The sequence below is a fragment of the Oncorhynchus clarkii genome, chromosome 2 (genome assembly GCF_045791955.1).
Source record: "Oncorhynchus clarkii lewisi isolate Uvic-CL-2024 chromosome 2, UVic_Ocla_1.0, whole genome shotgun sequence".
Taxonomy (NCBI): domain Eukaryota; kingdom Metazoa; phylum Chordata; class Actinopteri; order Salmoniformes; family Salmonidae; genus Oncorhynchus; species Oncorhynchus clarkii.
In genome coordinates, this window is record NC_092148.1 from 27,554,572 (window position 1) to 27,574,043 (window position 19,472).

Consider the following 19,472-nt stretch of genomic DNA (forward strand, 5'->3'; position numbering starts at 1 on the left):
GTCAGCACTCACTATTCTGGTCAACGTGATTGAGAGTTCAATGCAGTTTGAGAATGGGCAGATTTGTGGTTATGAACCCATATTGAATATGTATGATGATTGCAGGGCCATTGACCATGGCCGTGCTGTCCGTCCTAATAGAATCCTTTCATGTGGCTGAATGAGCGCCGCCCAGCCTCATTTACATGGCTTCTTCCCTTTAACCCTTCATTCACCTTGGGGCTCTTTGTTGAGTCTTTGGAAGTGGTGAGTGGGCCTCCAGGTTCAAGTAGCTACATATAGAATCAACGTTCCCCTAATGATGGTGTGGACTGCTTCACTTAAACCACTTTGATTAGGAAAAGCCCAAACTCCCCAAGTACAGTCACAGACTAGCTACTTCCTGTTAACAAGATCTCTCAATACCTCAAATCGCCTGTAACACTGCATCAGCAAAAAAACCTGGGACAAAAAGTCTTTGTTGTAGCACACAATCTAGAGACGGGCTCTTTTCAGAGCTGTAATGCAGCTCTCTGTGGAGGTGAAGTTGTTTGCACCTGTCCCTCAGGCGATGGTTGGGGTTAGGAGAGGAATCCCACTGCTTACCACCTGGCCCTCGTGGCTGGCCCGTCTGCCTTTGTGTGGGAGTGAGGAGCGGAGGGCCATACATATGCTAATCACTGTTCCGGGATAGATCTGTCTGCCCTAGACCCTGTGGTTACAGAACACAGAGAATGTCTGTATGAAGATTAAACAGACAGACAGACACAGGCACACATACATGGGCACACAGACAGACAGACAAACAGAGTGCAATGATTTAGTCTGGTGTGTGTTTGCGCACACATACACATGCACACACACCAGACTAAAGACTGACTTAATCTTAGTTTTTAGAATTGTGTTACACAGGCAGGATGTGGACGGTCTATTATCGATGACAATCAACTCAGCATGTTTTACTTGAGTTGTCTAAAGTGAGCAGTTATGCATTACAACTCTTTCCATGTTCTTCAAGCAGCTTAAATCCATAATAAGCGTTTAGTCACAGATATTTATCTATTCTCGAAAATGTTCCTCATGTTTTAGACGTGCATACTATAAGATGGCTGTAGATGAGAAGACCAACAAGGTCACAGAACCAGAACGTAATGCCCTCATCAACTCAAATCAGACCAAATGATAGCAGTGGCATTCTAACTCTTGCCTCAGCATGTAAACTAAACAGACCAACTTGAATGCCATTGTAAATCCATTGACATTCAGTATCCCTGCTGGGAAATCAAACAGGATTTTAAGTGGGGTGAGAATAATTTAACATGGGCTGTAGACTGTGAAAGTAAATTACCAGAGTATTATCTGGCACGACACCTGGCACACAACCCCACAAAACACACAAGGCAGGCCGGGAAGTGAAAAAACTAAGTCGATGAAAGAGCCTTGAGATAAACATAGCTGGGAGCTCTGTGAACAAATCAAATCAAGTGTTATTGGTCACATACACATGGTTAGCAGATGTTAATGCGAGTGTAGTGAAATGCTTGTGCAAGATGCAGTAGATGGTATAGAGTACAGTATATACATATGAGATGAGTAATGTAGGGTATGTAAACATTATATAAAGTGGCATTGTTTAAAGTGACTAGTGATACATTTATACATCCAATTTTTTATTATTAAAGTGGTTTGAGATTTGAGTCAGTACGTTGGCAGCAGCCACTCAATGTTAGTGATGTCTGATGGCCTTGAGATAGAAGCTGTTTTTCAGTCTCGGCTTTGATGCACCTGTACTGACCTCGCCTTCTGGATGATAGCGGGGTGAACAGGCAGTAGCTCGGGTGGTTGTTGTCCTTGATTATCTTTTTGGCCTTCCTGTGACATCAGGTGGTGTAGGTGTCCTTTGTGAGTGTTTTTGGTGAAAAGCCACATTTCTTCAGCCTCCTGAGGTTAAAGAGGCGCTGTTGCGTCTTCTCCACCACGCTGTCTGTGTGGGTGGACCGTTTCAGTTTGTCCGTGATGTGTACGCCGAGGAACTTATAACTTTCCACCTTCTCCACTATTGTCCTGTCGATGTGGATAGGGGGGTGCTCCCTCTGCTGTTTCCTGAAGTCCACGATCATCTCCTTTGTTTTGTTGCCGATATTTACCTGACACCACACTCCGAGGGCCCTCACCTCTTCCCTGTAGGCCATCTTGTCGTTGTTGGTAACCAGGCCTACCACTGTAGTGTCGTCTGCAAACTTGATGATTGAGTTGGAGGCGTGCATGGCCACGCAGTCATGGGTGAACAGGGAGTACAGGAGAGGGCTGAGAATGCACCCTTGTGGGGCCCCAGTGTTGAGGATCAGCGGGGTGGAGATGTTGTTTCCTACCCTCACCACCTGGGGGCAGCCCATCAGAAAGTCCAGGACCCAGTTGCACAGGGTGGGGTCGAGACCCAGGGTCTCAAGCTTAATGACGAGTTTGGAGGGTACTGTGGTGTTACATTTTTTTTTTTACATTTATTTAACTAGGAAAGTAAGTTAAGAACACATTCTTATTTTAAATGACGGCCTAGGAACAGTGGGTTAACTGCTTTGTTCATGGGCAGAACGACAGATTTTTACCTTGTCAGCTTGGGGATTCCAATGCTCTAATCACTAGGCTTCCTCCTGCCTAATGCTGAGCTGTAATCAATGAACAGCATTCTTACATAGGTATTCTTCTTGTTCAGATGGGTTAGGGCAGTGTACAGTGTGATTGCGTCGTATGTGGACCTATTGAGGCGGTAAGCAAATTGGAGTGGGTCTAGGGTGTCAGGTAGGGTGGAGGTGATATGGTCCTTGACTAGTCTCTCAAAGCACTTCATGATGACTGAAGTGAGTGCTTCGGGACGATAGTAGTTTAGCTCAGTTACCTTAGCTTTCTTGGGAACAGGAACAATGGTGGCTCTCTTGAAGCATGTGGGAACAGCAGACTGGGATAGGGATGGATTGAATATGTCCGTAAACACACCAGCCAGCTGGTCTGCGCATGCTCTGAAGACGCGGCTAGCGATGCCGTCTGGGCCGGCAGCCTTGCGAGGGTTAACACGTTTAAATGTTTTACTGGCTGCGGTGAAGGTGAGCCCGCAGGTTTTGGTAGCGTGCCGTGTCAGTGGCACTGTATTGTCCTCAAAGTGAGCAAAGAAGTTGTTTAGTTTGTCTGGCAGCAAGACGTCAGTGTCTGCGAGGGGACTGGTTTTCTTTTTATAATCCGTGATTGACTGTAGACCCTGCCACATACGTCTCGTGTCTGAGCCGTTGAATTGCGACTCTACTTTGTCTCTATACTGATGCTTAGCTTGTTTGATTGCCTTGCAGAGGGAATAGCTACACTGTTTGTATTCAGTCATGTTTCCAGTCGCCTTGCCATGATTAAAAGCAGTGGTTTGCCCCTTCAGTTTTGCGTGAATGCTGCCATCAATCCACGGTTTCTGGTTGGGGAAGGTTTTAATAGTCACCGTGGGTACAACATCACCGATGTACTTGCTAATAAACTCGCTGAGGCTATCCGGAACATATCCCAGTCCACGTGATCGAAGCAATTTTGAAGCGTGGAATCAGATTGGTCAGACCAGCGTTGAACAGACCTGAGCACGGCGCTTCCTGTTTTAGTTTCTGTCTATAAGCTGGGATCAACAAAATGGAGTTGTGGTCAGATCTGCCAAAAGGAGGGCGAGGGAGGGCTTTGTATGCGTTGCGGAAGTTAGAGTAGCAATGATCCAGAATGCTGCCAGCCCAGGTCGCACATTCCATATGCTGCTAAAATTTGTTTTCATATTAGCTTTGTTAAAATCCCCAGCTACAATAAATGCAACCTCAGGATATGTGGTTTCCAGTTTACGTGGAGTCCAATTAACCTCGACAGCCCTGAAATAACTTTTCTGCTTGAGGGGGGGGGGGGGGGGGGTAGATAATGCTGTCGGCATTTGATCGTAAGGAATTCTAGGTCAGGTGAACAAAAGGACTTGAGTTCCTGTATGTTATGATTAACGAGTCACGGTGTGATCATAAGGCATACACCCCCCGCCATTCTTCTTACCAGAGAGATGTTTGTTTCTGTCGGCACGGTGCATGAAGAAAATGGGTGGTTGTACCGACTCTGATAACGTATCCCGAGTGAGCCATGTTTCCGTGTAACATTCTCTGTTTCAATCTCTGAAGGCAACCCTTGCTCGAATTTCGTCTATCTTGTTGTCAAGAGACAGAACATTAGCGAGTAGTATACTTGGGAGGGGTGAGCGACGTGCCCGTCTACAGAGCCTGACCAGAAGACCGCTCCATCTGCCCCTTCTGTTGTGCTGTTGTTTTGGGTCGTCTACTGAGATCCAAACCATTGTCCTGGGTGGTGGTCCAAACAGAGGATCCACTTCGGGAAAGTTGTATTCCTGGTTGTAATGCTGGGAAGTTGACGTTGCTCTTATGGTCAATAGTTCTTCCCGGCTGTATGTAATAAGACTTAAGATTTCCTGGGGAAACAGTGTAAGAATGAATACATTAAAAAAACAAAATAGTGCATAGTTTCCTAAGAACGTGAAGCGAGGCGACCAACTCTGTCGGCGCCTTTACACTGTTGCAGACACTTAATTTGTTATACATTTTTTTACATTTCACTTGTTATTACAATGATGATGGAGATAAGTAGCCTATGGTGTAAGCATTGCTATGTTTTTACACCCTTTTTACTATTTGCTGAAGGGCAGGCTTTAGTAGAACCGGAGAACTAGGCTAAAATGTTTTAATACCCATATTACTTAACATCTCAATATAACTTTTTGCAGTTAGCACTTAGCATTGGAAACATTCCTTTCACTATTCATTCAGCCCTCAATGTTTGGCTCTAGCATCAAACACCACAGCAATACCATAGTCATGTACAAAAACAGATCTGCCATCCAGCATAGTGGCCTCTTTATTGGAGCACAAGCACCCGTTTAAACTGGTTGTACTTTCTGAAGAGCAATGTGCCAGTAGCCATAATGCTTCACTAGTGTTCTTCATATTACATATCATAAAGTGGGTCTTTTGTGTCACGTTGTGCGTTAAAGAGGATGTTTTGTTTTTCGACAAGGGTCAAACGTAAGGCAGTACGAGGACATTGACATTTAAGATTCTTCACTTTACTGTACTGACCACGACTCCTTGGAGGACCAATGTCACTGTTGATATGCATAATCAAGGGGATGTGCATCATGGTTGCATACATGCTTTTGAAACATCCTGTCTCTTCTTTTTGCATATGTTTTACATAAGTTAACCATTTCATTATTTATGTAAAGGTTGCATTCTTGTAGACACTAGATCACTTTTCTTTATCTGCTGTAGTGGAGAAAGAGCAGCCATTTCCCACAGACTTACCAGCTAGTATGTAGTATGTCAGTCACCAACCACAAAGTAGCCTTTGGCAGTCTGTCCTAATGTAGATTGTCATTAAAACGGTAAGGATGCAACTTTAAGTAGTAGCTATCACACATGTTATTACTGTTTTGTGCTTCTGGTGAGATGCAGCCATCTTTATCCCGCAAATACAATTTGTGTGCATCTCTGGCGAAGGTACAGGGGTGATGATTGCTGTCACCCACCTCTCTTGTCTCTCAGTCTTCCTGAATTCCATACAAATGATGGGGACTGATGTGGGTGTATTTGTTTATCCACTGCTTAGAGTATGCATATTTATATGTGTGTGTGTGTGTGATTCAGACATCTGGTCTGTGGATAGAGGAGGCTGGAGGGGAGCAGGGAAGCCCACACCAGCGGTCAGCTTCCTGGGGTAGTGCAGACCATCTGAAAGAGGTAGGTGCCACACTCAACCTTCCTAGCAAATATAGCCTAGCCTACACACTCTCTGCATGACCTATGTCCCTAGTCAAAACAACTGTACAGAGCGCTATCCTATTATTTGTAATCCAATACTGTAACCAATGTCAACACCATAACTCTCTGAGGAGTTGAGTGTTAGACCAGAATAGCTGGTCTGTCACAAAACATCCAGCGAGAGTTGTATTGTTGACATTATTGGATCTGCGCTGTATGTGCATAGTCAACTAAACTTCCAACAAGTTTTTGTCAGGGCTTTGAGGTTCAGACATTACTTGAAATGTGTTTTATTTGTCAGGATCCGAGGTTCAGTTAAATATTACTCTCCTGAAGGTCGGTTTCCGTGCGCGTAGCCTGGCTGAGTTAGTGGCTAGTTGGAGACCACATTGAGCTATTAGTTCTCTAGTGCTTCCAGACCACAGTCTTTATTTAACCTTCCTTTCCCTCTGTAGTCTAGTCCGTCGCATCTCGTTGGGCCTGGTTGTTTTGAGAGGGGGAGCAGGCACTGAACTTGTCTGCAGGGTGTAACAGCCATATCATTTCCCTCTCAGCTTGGCCTTGTTGATACTCTAGTGACAAGGATGAACCTTATCTAACTCCATAAAGGCCTAGTCCTCCTGCAAACAACCCATATATAAGCATGTTACAGTCTGCTGGCTTTTGCTCAAGAGCAACACAGCAAAACAGTTGTATTGAGGCTTTTGAAGTGGACTGACTTACATAAGATATGCCTGTTGTTAGATGAGCGATAAACACTACATGGATGGAATGTTCTCTCACTATGTTGAGATGTTTCTTTTTTTTCTAGACATGATTATGAATATATGTTACTGTATAATATGTACATGTAGTAACATATTGCAACATATAGTACATGTTTCTAAAGATACTAATAATCTAAGTTGCCCATTGTAGCATATAAAAGTAGCAATAGGTACATTTGGATTTGACATATGGTCTTACATATTGTCAATGAAATGTATTATTTTAGCTGACCCAGTCATATGTAGCCAAAGGCCAAATCCTCTCACCCAACAGTGAGTGGTACTATACAGTAAGAAGGTGTATTAAAATCTTATCCTACAAGGTCCGGATTTTCTGTTCTTCCTGATAATGAATTGCACCCATCTGATGTCCCAGGTCTAAATCAGTCCCTGATTATAGGGGAACAAAAAAACACATTGGAACTCGCTTCAAGGTCCAGAGTTGAGTTTCAAGGCAGTAGAGTATCGCAACATTGTTTTGGGGGATTTTATATCGATACTGTTGACTCAAAGTATTGATTAAAAAAAGACAAGATAGCGTTAGCTAGCGCTAGTCAGGTGTACCTGCCCCAAACCTCTAGTATTTATCATCCTATAGCTAGTTCTTCATCTTTTTCTTTGTTTTAAATGGTGAGCCAACATGTTTTGAGCACTTTTACCTCCAAAACGGATTTTGTCATGGCTTTCTCTTATCCGTCTGCAGCAGACATATTGTATCGCTCACCTAAGTATCGTGATAATATCATATTGTGAGGTGCAGCCCTTTAATACTCTAAGCTTTACACTACCCTGTTCTTTCTCATCTTCAGAAACCTCATATGGATTGCCTTGTCACTATTGACTTTTGAGGTTGACCGATTATGATTTTTCAACGCCGATACTGATTATTGGAGGACCAAAAAAATCTGATACTGATTAATCGGCTGATAAATATTTTATTTATTATTATATTTTATTTATTTTTTATTTATTTTATTTATTTGTAATAATGACAATTACAACAATACTGAATGAATACTTATTTTAACTTAATATAATACATCAATAAAATCAATATAGCCTCAAATAAATAAACAATGAAACATGATCAATTTGGTTTAAATAATGCAAAAACAAAGTATTGGAGAAGAAAGTAAAAGTGCAATATGTGCCATGTAAGAAAGCTAACGTTTAAGTTTCTTGCTCAGAACATGAGAACATATGAAAGCTGGTGGTTCCTTTTAACATCAGTCTTCAATATTCCCAGGTAAGAAGTTTTAGGTTGTAGTTATTATAGGAATTATAGGACTTTCTCTCTAAACGATTTGTATTTCATATACCTTTGACTATTGGATGTTCTTATAGGCACTTTAGTATTGCCAGTGTAACAGTATAGCTTCCTTCCCTCTCCTCGCCGCTACCTGGGCACGAACCAGGAACACATCGACAACAGCCACCCTCGAAGCAGCGTTACCCATGCAGAGCAAGGGGAACAACAACTCCAAGTCTCAGAGCGAGTGACGTTTGAAACGCTATTAGCGCACACCCCGCTAACTAGCTAGCCATTTCACATTTGTTACACCAGCCTAATCTCGGGAGTTGATAGGCTTGAAGTCATAAAGCTACTGGCAAAACGCACAAAAGTGCTGTTTGATTGAATGCTTACGAGCCTGCTGGTGCCTACCATCACTCAGTCAGACTGTTCTATCAAATCATAGACTTAATTATAACATAATAACACACAGAAATACGAGCCTTAGGTCATTAATATGGTCGAATCCGGAAACTATCATTTCGAAAACAAAACGTTTATTCTTTCAGTGAAATACGGAACCGTTCTGTATTTTATCTAACGGATGGCATCCCGAAGTCTAAATATTGCTGTTACATTGCACTACCTTCAATGTTATGTCATAATTACATAAAATTCTGGCAAATCAGTTCCCAATGAGCCAGGCAGCACAAACTGTTGCATATACCCTGACTGCGTGCAATGAACGCAAGAGAAATTACACAATTTCACCTGGTTAATATTGCCTGCTAATCTTTCTTTTAGCTAAATATGCAGGTTTAAAAATATATACTTCTGTGTATTGATTTTAAGAAAGGCATTGATGTTTATGGTTAGGTACACGTTGGAGCAACGACAGGCCTTTTTCGCGAATGTGCACCACATCGATTATATGCAACGCAGGACACGTTAGATAAACTAGTAATATCATAAACCATGTATAACTAGTGATTATGATTGCTGATTGTTTTTTACAAGATAAGTTTAATGCTAGCTAGCAACTTACCTTGGCTTCTTACTGCATTCGTGTAACAGGCAGGCTCCTCGTGAGGCAGGTGGTTAGAGCGTTGGACTAGTTAACCGTAAGGTTGCAAGATTGAATCCCTGAGCTGACAAGGTAAAAATATGTCGTTCTGCCCCTGAACAAGGCAGTTAACCCACCGTTCCTAGGCCATCATTGAAAATAAGAATGTGTTCTTAACTGACTTGCCTCGTTAAATAAAGATGTCAAAAAAATTCAAATTGGCAAAGTCGGCGTCCAAAAATACCGATTTCCGTTTGTTATGAAAACTTGAAATCGGCCCTAATTAATCGGCCATTCTGATTAATCGGTCGACCTCTAATTGACTCCTATCATGTACTCTCAAAGCAAGTCAATCCAGGCTAACCACACTGTAAAAAAAACCTATATGAATGACATGGTACTGTTCTATAATAACCTACATGGATATAATGGTACTGTTCTATAATAACCTACATGGATATAATGGTACTGTTCTATAGTAACCTGTATGGATGACATGGTCCTGTTCTATTCTATAGTAACCTACATGGATATAATGGTACTGTTCTATAGTAACCTATATGGATGTCATGATGCTGTTCTATAGTAACCTACATGGATATAATGGTACTGTTCTATAGTAACCTACATGGATATAATGGTACTGTTCTATAGTAACCTACATGGATATAATGGTACTGTTCTATAATAACCTACATGGATATAATGGTACTGTTCTATAATAACCTACATGGATATAATGGTACTGTTCTATAGTAACCTACATGGATATAATGGTACTGTACTATAATAACCTGTATGGATGACATGGTACTGTTTTATAATAACCTACATGGATATAATGGTCCTGTTCTATTCTATAGTAACCTACATGGATATAATGGTACTATTCTATAGTAACCTACATGGATATAATGGTACTGTTCTATAGTAACCTACATGGATATAATGGTACTGTTCTATAGTAACCTACATGGATATAATAGTACTGTTCTATAATAACCTACATGGATATAATGGTACTGTACTATAATAACCTACATGGATATAATGGTACTGTACTATAATAACCTGTATGGATGACATGATGCTGTTCTATAGTAACCTACATGGATATAATAGTACTGTTCTATAGTAACCTACATGGATATAATGGTACTGTACTATAATAACCTACATGGATATAATGGTACTGTACTATAATAACCTGTATGGATGACATGATGCTGTTCTATAGTAACCTACATGGATATAATAGTACTGTTCTATAGTAACCTACATGGATATAATGGTACTGTTCTATAATAACCTACATGGATATAATGGTACTGTTCTATAGTAACCTACATGGATATAATGGTACTGTTCTATAGTAACCTACATGGATATAATGGTACTGTTCTATAGTAACCTACATGGATATATTGGTACTGTTCTATAATAACCTACATGGATATAATGGTACTGTTCTATAATAACCTACATGGATATAATGGTACTGTTATATTCTATAGTAACCTACATGGATATAATGGTACTGTTCTATTCTATAGTAACCTACATGGATATAATGGTACTGTTCTATTCTATAGTAACCTACATGGATATAATAGTACTGTTCTATAGTAACCTACATGGATATAATAGTACTGTTCTATAGTAACCTACATGGATATAATGGTACTGTTCTATAGTAACCTACATGGATATAATGGTACTGTACTATAATAACCTGTATGGATGACATGGTACTGTTTTATAATAACCTACATGGATATAATGGTACTGTTCTATAGTAACCTACATGGATATAATGGTACTGTTCTATAGTAACCTACATGGATATAATGGTACTGTTCTATAATAACCTACATGGATATAATGGTACTGTTCTATAGTAACCTACATGGATATAATAGTACTGTTCTATAGTAACCTACATGGATATAATAGTACTGTTCTATAGTAACCTACATGGATATAATGGTACTGTTCTATAGTAACCCACATGGATATAATGGTACTGTTCTATAGTAACCCACATGGATATAATGGTACTGTTCTATAGTAACCCACATGGATATAATGGTACTGTTCTACAGTAACCTACATAGATATAATGGTACTGTTCTATAGTAACCTACATGGATATAATGGTACTGTTCTATAGTAACCTACATGGATATAATAGTACTGTTCTATAGTAACCTACATGGATATAATGGTACTGTTCTATAGTAACCCACATGGATATAATGGTACTGTTCTATAGTAACCTACATAGATATAATAGTACTGTTCTATAGTAACCTACATGGATATAATAGTACTGTTCTATAGTAACCTACATGGACATAATGGTACTGTACTATAATAACCTGTATGGATGACATGGTACTGTTTTATAATAACCTACATGGATATAATGGTCCTGTTCTATTCTATAATAACCTACATGGATATAATGGTACTGTTCTATAGTAACCTACATGGATATAATAGTACTGTTCTATAATAACCTATATGGATATAATGGTACTGTTCTATAGTAACCTTTATGGATGACATGATGCTGTTCTATAGTAACCTACATGGATATAATGGTACTGTTCTATAATAACCTACATGGATATAATGGTACTGTTCTATAATAACCTGCATGGATATAATGGTACTGTACTATAATAACCTACATGGATATAATGGTACTGTACTATAATAACCTGTATGGATGACATGATGCTGTTCTATAGTAACCTACATGGATATAATAGTACTGTTCTATAGTAACCTACATGGATATAATAGTACTGTTCTATAATAACCTACATGGATATAATGGTACTGTTCTATAATCACCTACATGGATATAATGGTACTGTTCTATAGTAACCTACATGGATATAATGGTACTGTTCTATAGTAACCTACATGGATATAATGGTACTGTTCTATAATAACCTGTATGGATGACATGGTCCTGTTCTATTCTATAGTAACCTACATGGATATAATGGTACTGTTCTATAATAACCTATATGGATGTCATGATGCTGTTCTATAGTAACCTACATGGATATAATGGTACTGTTCTATAGTAACCTACATGGATATAATGGTACTGTTCTATAGTAACCTACATGGATATAATGGTACTGTTCTATAATAACCTACATGGATATAATGGTACTGTTCTATAATAACCTACATGGATATAATGGTACTGTTCTATAGTAACCTACATGGATATAATAGTACTGTTCTATAGTAACCTACATGGATATAATGGTACTGTACTATAATAACCTGTATGGATGACATGGTACTGTTTTATAATAACCTACATGGATATAATGGTCCTGTTCTATAGTAACCTACATGGATATAATGGTACTATTCTATAGTAACCTACATGGATATAATGGTACTGTTCTATAGTAACCTACATGGATATAATGGTACTGTTCTATAGTAACCTACATGGATATAATAGTACTGTTCTATAATAACCTACATGGATATAATGGTACTGTACTATAATAACCTACATGGATATAATGGTACTGTACTATAATAACCTGTATGGATGACATGATGCTGTTCTATAGTAACCTACATGGATATAATAGTACTGTTCTATAGTAACCTACATGGATATAATGGTACTGTTCTATAGTAACCTACATGGATATAATAGTACTGTTCTATAATAACCTGTATGGATGACATGATGCTGTACTATAATAACATGTATGAATGATTTGGTACTGTTCTGAATGATTTGGTACTGTTCTATAATAACCTACATGGATGACATGGTACTGTTCTATAGTAACCTACATGGATATAATGGTACTGTTCTATAGTAACCTACATGGATATAATGGTACTGTTCTATAGTAACCTACATGGATATAATGGTACTGTTCTATAGTAACCTACATGGATATAATGGTACTGTTCTATAGTAACCTACATGGATATAATGGTACTGTTCTATAGTAACCTACATGGATATAATGGTACTGTACTATAATAACCTGTATGGATGACATGGTACTGTTTTATAATAACCTACATGGATATAATGGTACTGTTCTATTCTATAGTAACCTACATGGATATAATGGTACTGCTCTATAGTAACCTACATGGATATAATGGTATTGTTCTATAGTAACCTACATGGATATAATGGTACTGTACTATAATAACCTGTATGGATGACATGGTACTGTTTTATAATAACCTACATGGATATAATGGTACTGTTCTATTCTATAGTAACCTACATGGATATAATGGTACTGTTCTATAGTAACCTACATGGATATAATAGTACTGTTCTATAGTAACCTACATGGATATAATAGTACTGTTCTATAATAACCTACATGGATATAATGGTACTGTTCTATAATCACCTACATGGATATAATGGTACTGTTCTATAGTAACCTACATGGATATAATGGTACTGTTCTATAGTAACCTACATGGATATAATGGTACTGTTCTATAATAACCTGTATGGATGACATGGTCCTGTTCTATTCTATAGTAACCTACATGGATATAATGGTACTGTTCTATAATAACCTATATGGATGTCATGATGCTGTTCTATAGTAACCTACATGGATATAATGGTACTGTTCTATAGTAACCTACATGGATATAATGGTACTGTTCTATAGTAACCTACATGGATATAATGGTACTGTTCTATAATAACCTACATGGATATAATAGTACTGTTCTATAGTAACCTACATGGATATAATGGTACTGTACTATAATAACCTGTATGGATGACATGGTACTGTTTTATAATAACCTACATGGATATAATGGTCCTGTTCTATAGTAACCTACATGGATATAATGGTCCTGTTCTATAGTAACCTACATGGATATAATGGTACTATTCTATAGTAACCTACATGGATATAATGGTACTGTTCTATAGTAACCTACATGGATATAATGGTACTGTTCTATAGTAACCTACATGGATATAATAGTACTGTTCTATAATAACCTACATGGATATAATGGTACTGTACTATAATAACCTGTATGGATGACATGATGCTGTTCTATAGTAACCTACATGGATATAATAGTACTGTTCTATAGTAACCTACATGGATATAATGGTACTGTTCTATAGTAACCTACATGGATATAATAGTACTGTTCTATAATAACCTGTATGGATGACATGATGCTGTACTATAATAACATGTATGAATGATTTGGTACTGTTCTGAAGGATTTGGTACTGTTCTATAATAACCTACATGGATGACATGGTACTGTTCTATAGTAACCTACATGGATATAATGGTACTGTTCTATAGTAACCTACATGGATATAATGGTACTGTTCTATAGTAACCTACATGGATATAATGGTACTGTTCTATAGTAACCTACATGGATATAATGGTACTGTTCTATAGTAACCTACATGGATATAATGGTACTGTTCTATAGTAACCTACATGGATATAATGGTACTGTACTATAATAACCTGTATGGATGACATGGTACTGTTTTATAATAACCTACATGGATATAATGGTACTGTTCTATTCTATAGTAACCTACATGGATATAATGGTACTGCTCTATAGTAACCTACATGGATATAATGGTATTGTTCTATAGTAACCTACATGGATATAATGGTACTGTACTATAATAACCTGTATGGATGACATGGTACTGTTTTATAATAACCTACATGGATATAATGGTACTGTTCTATTCTATAGTAACCTACATGGATATAATGGTACTGCTCTATAGTAACCTACATGGATATAATGGTATTGTTCTATAGTAACCTACATAGATATAATGGTACTGTTCTATAGTAACCTACATGGATATAATGGTATTGTTCTATAGTAACCTACATGGATATAATGGTATTGTTCTATAGTAACCTACATGGATATAATAGTACTGTTCTATAGTAACCTACATGGATATAATAGTACTGTTCTATAATAACCTACATGGATATAATGGTACTGTTCTATAGTAACCTACATGGATATAATGGTACTGTTCTATAGTAACCTACATGGATATAATGGTACTGTTCTATAATAACCTACATGGATATAATGATACTGTTCTATAGTAACCTACATGGATATAATGGTACTGTTCTATAGTAACCTCCATGGATATAATGGTACTGTTCTATAATAACCTACATGGATATAATGGTACTGTACTATAATAACCTACATGGATATAATGGTACTGTACTATAGTAACCTACATGGATATAATGGTACTGTTCTATAGTAACCTGTATGGATGACATGATGCTGTACTATAATAACATGTATGAATGACTTGGTACTGTTCTATAATAACCTGTATGGATGACATGATACTTTACTATAATAACCTGTATGAATGACATGGTACTGTTCTATAATAACCTACATATAATGGTGCTATTCTATAATAACCTACAGTGCCTTGCGAAAGTATTCGGCCCCCTTGAACTTTGCGACCTTTTGCCACATTTCAGGCTTCAAACATAAAGATATAAAACTGTATTTTTTTGTGAAGAATCAACAACAAGTGAGACACAATCATGAAGTGGAACGACATTTATTGGATATTTCAAACTTTTTTAACAAATCAAAAACTGAAAAATTGGGCGTGCAAAATTATTCAGCCCCCTTAAGTTAATACTTTGTAGCGCCACCTTTTGCTGCGATTACAGCTGTAAGTCGCTTGGGGTATGTCTCTATCAGTTTTGCACATCGAGAGACTGACATTTTTTTCCCATTCCTCCTTGCAAAACAGCTCGAGCTCAGTGAGGTTGGATGGAGAGCATTTGTGAACAGCATTTTTCAGTTCTTTCCACAGATTCTCGATTGGATTCAGGTCTGGACTTTGACTTGGCCATTCTAACACCTGGATATGTTTATTTTTGAACCATTCCATTGTAGATTTTGCTTTATGTTTTGGATCATTGTCTTGTTGGAAGACAAATCTCCGTCCCAGTCTCAGGTCTTTTGCAGACTCCATCAGGTTTTCTTCCAGAATGGTCCTGTATTTGGCTCCATCCATCTTCCCATCAATTTTAACCATCTTCCCTGTCCCTGCTGAAGAAAAGCAGGCCCAAACCATGATGCTGCCACCACCATGTTTGACAGTGGGGATGGTGTGTTCAGTGTAATGAGCTGTGTTGCTTTTACGCCAAACATAACGTTTGCATTGTTGCCAAAAATTTCAATTTTGGTTTCATCTGACCAGAGCACCTTCTTCCACATGTTTGGTGTGTCTCCCAGGTGGCTTGTGGCAAACTTTAAACAACACTTTTTATGGATATCTTTAAGAAATGGCTTTCTTCTTGCCACTCTTCCATAAAGGCCAGATTTGTGCAATATACGACTGATTGTTGTCCTATGGACAGAGTCTCCCACCTCAGCTGTAGATCTCTGCAGTTCATTCAGAGTGATCATGGGCCTCTCTGATCAGTCTTCTCCTTGTATGAGCTGAAAGTTTAGAGGGACGGCCAGGTCTTGGTAGATTTGCAGTGGTCTGATACTCCTTCCATTTCAATATTATCGCTTGCACAGTGCTCCTTGGGATGTTTAAAGCTTGGGAAATCTTTAAACTTCTTCACAACAGTATCTCGGACCTGCCTGGTGTGTTCCTTGTTCTTCATGATGCTCTCTGCGCTTTTAACGGACCTCTGAGACTATCACAGTGCAGGTGCATTTATACGGAGACTTGATTACACACAGGTGGATTGTATTTATCATCATTAGTCATTTAGGTCAACATTGGATCATTCAGAGATCCTCACTGAACTTCTGGAGAGAGTTTGCTGCACTGAAAGTAAAGGGGCTGAATAATTTTGCACACCCAATTTTTCAGTTTTTGATTTGTTAAAAAAGTTTGAAATATCCAATAAATGTTGTTCCACTTCATGATTGTGTCCCACTTGTTGTTGATTCTTCACAAAAAAATACAGTTTTATATCTTTATGTTTGAAGCCTGAAATGTGGCAAAAGGTCGCAAAGTTCAAGGGGGCCGAATACTTTCGCAAGGCACTGTACATGGATGACATGGTACTGTACTATAATAACCTGTATGGATGACATGCAGGGAAGGGCATCCTATAGAGTAGACATACTCTTTCTGTGTACTGTATAGCCAGGATTATAAGATCAGCATTAAAAGACCTCGCCTTAGTCTGCGTTATAGAACTGATTATGTTATGATTATATAACCAGTACAGAAACATAATAACCCTTTGGCTTCACTTATGATTATCCTTTACATATTGCTTTGTACCTTTTCTAAAGGCATATTCTATTGAATTATACCTCAAATATAGCCTGGTGGTCCAGTCTATTTGTGCTTTAGCCACCTCTCTGTCATGTATGGCATGAAACAATAGAAGTGTTGGCTACACAGCACATGCAGTACATTCAAGGCTACCTTGAATGTCCATTGAAAACCATTCATTTTCTCTGAGGTAAACCCACTGTCTTTCTCCAGCAGATTGCTAAACTCAGGCTGCAGCTCCAGCGCAGTAAACAGGTCAGCCGCCAGAGCAAAGACCGAGATCAACAGCTGGGACTACACACCAGCACCACATGCCATCCCCAGGTGAGTTATACCTTATTGCTGCCTCCCTGTGTCTGCCACCCAGATAACAGGGCAAGGTATGGTATCTACCCCAATGCTATATCCACAGTGGCAGTGTCCCCATACCATGTACAACCTTAAATAAATGCAGTTCTTATTATGGATAATACTTGATTGTAAATGTATAGACTAGGGTTTTGGTAGCCTGGGTGCCAGGCTGTTTCTGCTTCAGGCAACATGTCTTTCCAAAACAACAATGTGGGTTTGCTGTAATGCAGAATTGTGCAGCACAATTCAAGCAATTGTTCAGGCATGTTTCCTGTCATATGAATGTAGTCAGACCTCTTGTGTTTTTATTTATTTATCTATATATATATATATATATATATATATATATATATATATATATATATATATATATATATATATATATATATATACACACACACAGTGGGGCAAAAAAGTATTTAGTCAGCCACCAATTGTGCAAGTTCTCCCACTTAAAAAGATGAGAGAGGCCTGTAATTATCATCATAGGTACACTTCAACTATGACAGACAAAATGAGAAAAGAAATTCCAGAAAATCACATCTCAGGATTTTTAACCTTTTGTGACTAGGGGGCAGTATTTTCATTTTTGGAGAAAAAAAAAATGTTCCCATAGTAAACTGGATATTTTGTCAGGACAAGATGCTAGAATATGCATATAATTGACATCTTAGGATAGAAAACACTCTAAAGTTTCCAAAACTGTAAAAATATTTTCTGTGAGTATAACAGAACTGATGTTGCAGGCGAAAGCCTGAGAAAAATCCAATCCGGAAGTGCCTCATGTTTTGAAAGCGCTGCGTTCCAATGTGTCCCTATTGAGCAGTGAATGGGCTATCAACCAGATTACTCTTTCTCCGTATTCCCGAAGGTGTCTACAGCATTGTGACATAGTTTTACGCATTTATGTTGAAGAATACCCGTAGGCGGCTACATTGCGCAAGTGGTCACCTGACGCTCCCAGAGAGATTCTCTCGTAAAATACAGAGGTAGCCATTACTCCAATCGGTCCTACTGAAAAACGAATTGTCCCGATGGATATATTATCGAATAGATATTTGAAAAACACCTTGAGGATTGATTATAAACAACGTTTGCCATGTTTCTGTCGATATTATGGAGCTAATTTGGAATATTTTTCGCCGTTTTCGTGACTGCCATTTCCGGGCAATTTCTCAGCCAAACGTGAAGAACAAACGGAGCTATCGTGAGTGAAAACATCCGAAGCTCATCAAAGGTAAACGATTTAATTTGATTGCTTTTCTGATTTCCGTGACCAAGTTACCTGCTGCTAGCTGGACAAAATGCTATGCTAGGCTATCGATAAACTTATACAAATGCTTGTCTAGCTTTGGCTGTAAAGCATATTTGAGATGACAGGGTGATTAACAAAAGGCTAAGCTGTGTCTCAATATATTTCACTTGTGATTTTCATGAGTAGGAATATTTTCGAGTAATATTTATGTCCGTTGCGTTATGCTAATTAGTGTCAGATGATGACAACGGTCCCCTTCACGGGATGGAGTGTCACTAGAGGTTAATTAATTTATTTGCAAATTATATATATATATGTGTGTGTGTGTTCAAATTTGTTGGCACCCTTACAGCTCATTGAAATATTGCTCAATTCCTCCTGAAAAGTGATGAAATTAAAGCTATTTTATCATATATACCAGCATGCCTTCTGGTATGTCATAGAATAAAGCAAAGAAGCTGTGAAAAGAGATTAATTATTGCCTTTTCTACAAAGATATTCTAAAATGGCCTGGACACATTTGTTGGTACCCCTTAGAAAAGATAATAAATAATTGGATTATAGTGATATTTCAAAATAATTTGTTTCTTTTATTAGTATCACACGTCTCCAATCTTGTAATTAGTCATTCTGCCTATTTAAATTGAGAAAAGTAGTCAA

At 38.3% G+C, this 19,472-nt stretch overlaps 1 protein-coding gene across 2 annotated transcripts in view; it reads left to right on the forward strand.

Annotated features, from left to right (window-relative positions):
• Positions 1-19,472, forward strand: part of LOC139365816 (glucocorticoid-induced transcript 1 protein-like) — a 30,497-nt gene that overhangs the window by 4,055 nt on the left and 6,970 nt on the right. The window contains exons 4-5 of one of the 2 annotated variants that reach the window (XM_071102891.1): positions 5,700-5,792; positions 17,420-17,530. In XM_071102891.1, coding sequence (XP_070958992.1) covers positions 5,700-5,792; positions 17,420-17,530 — 204 coding nt within the window. The remainder of the gene's footprint in view (positions 1-5,699; positions 5,793-17,419; positions 17,531-19,472) is intronic. The other variant, XM_071102895.1, reaches the window with a different exon arrangement.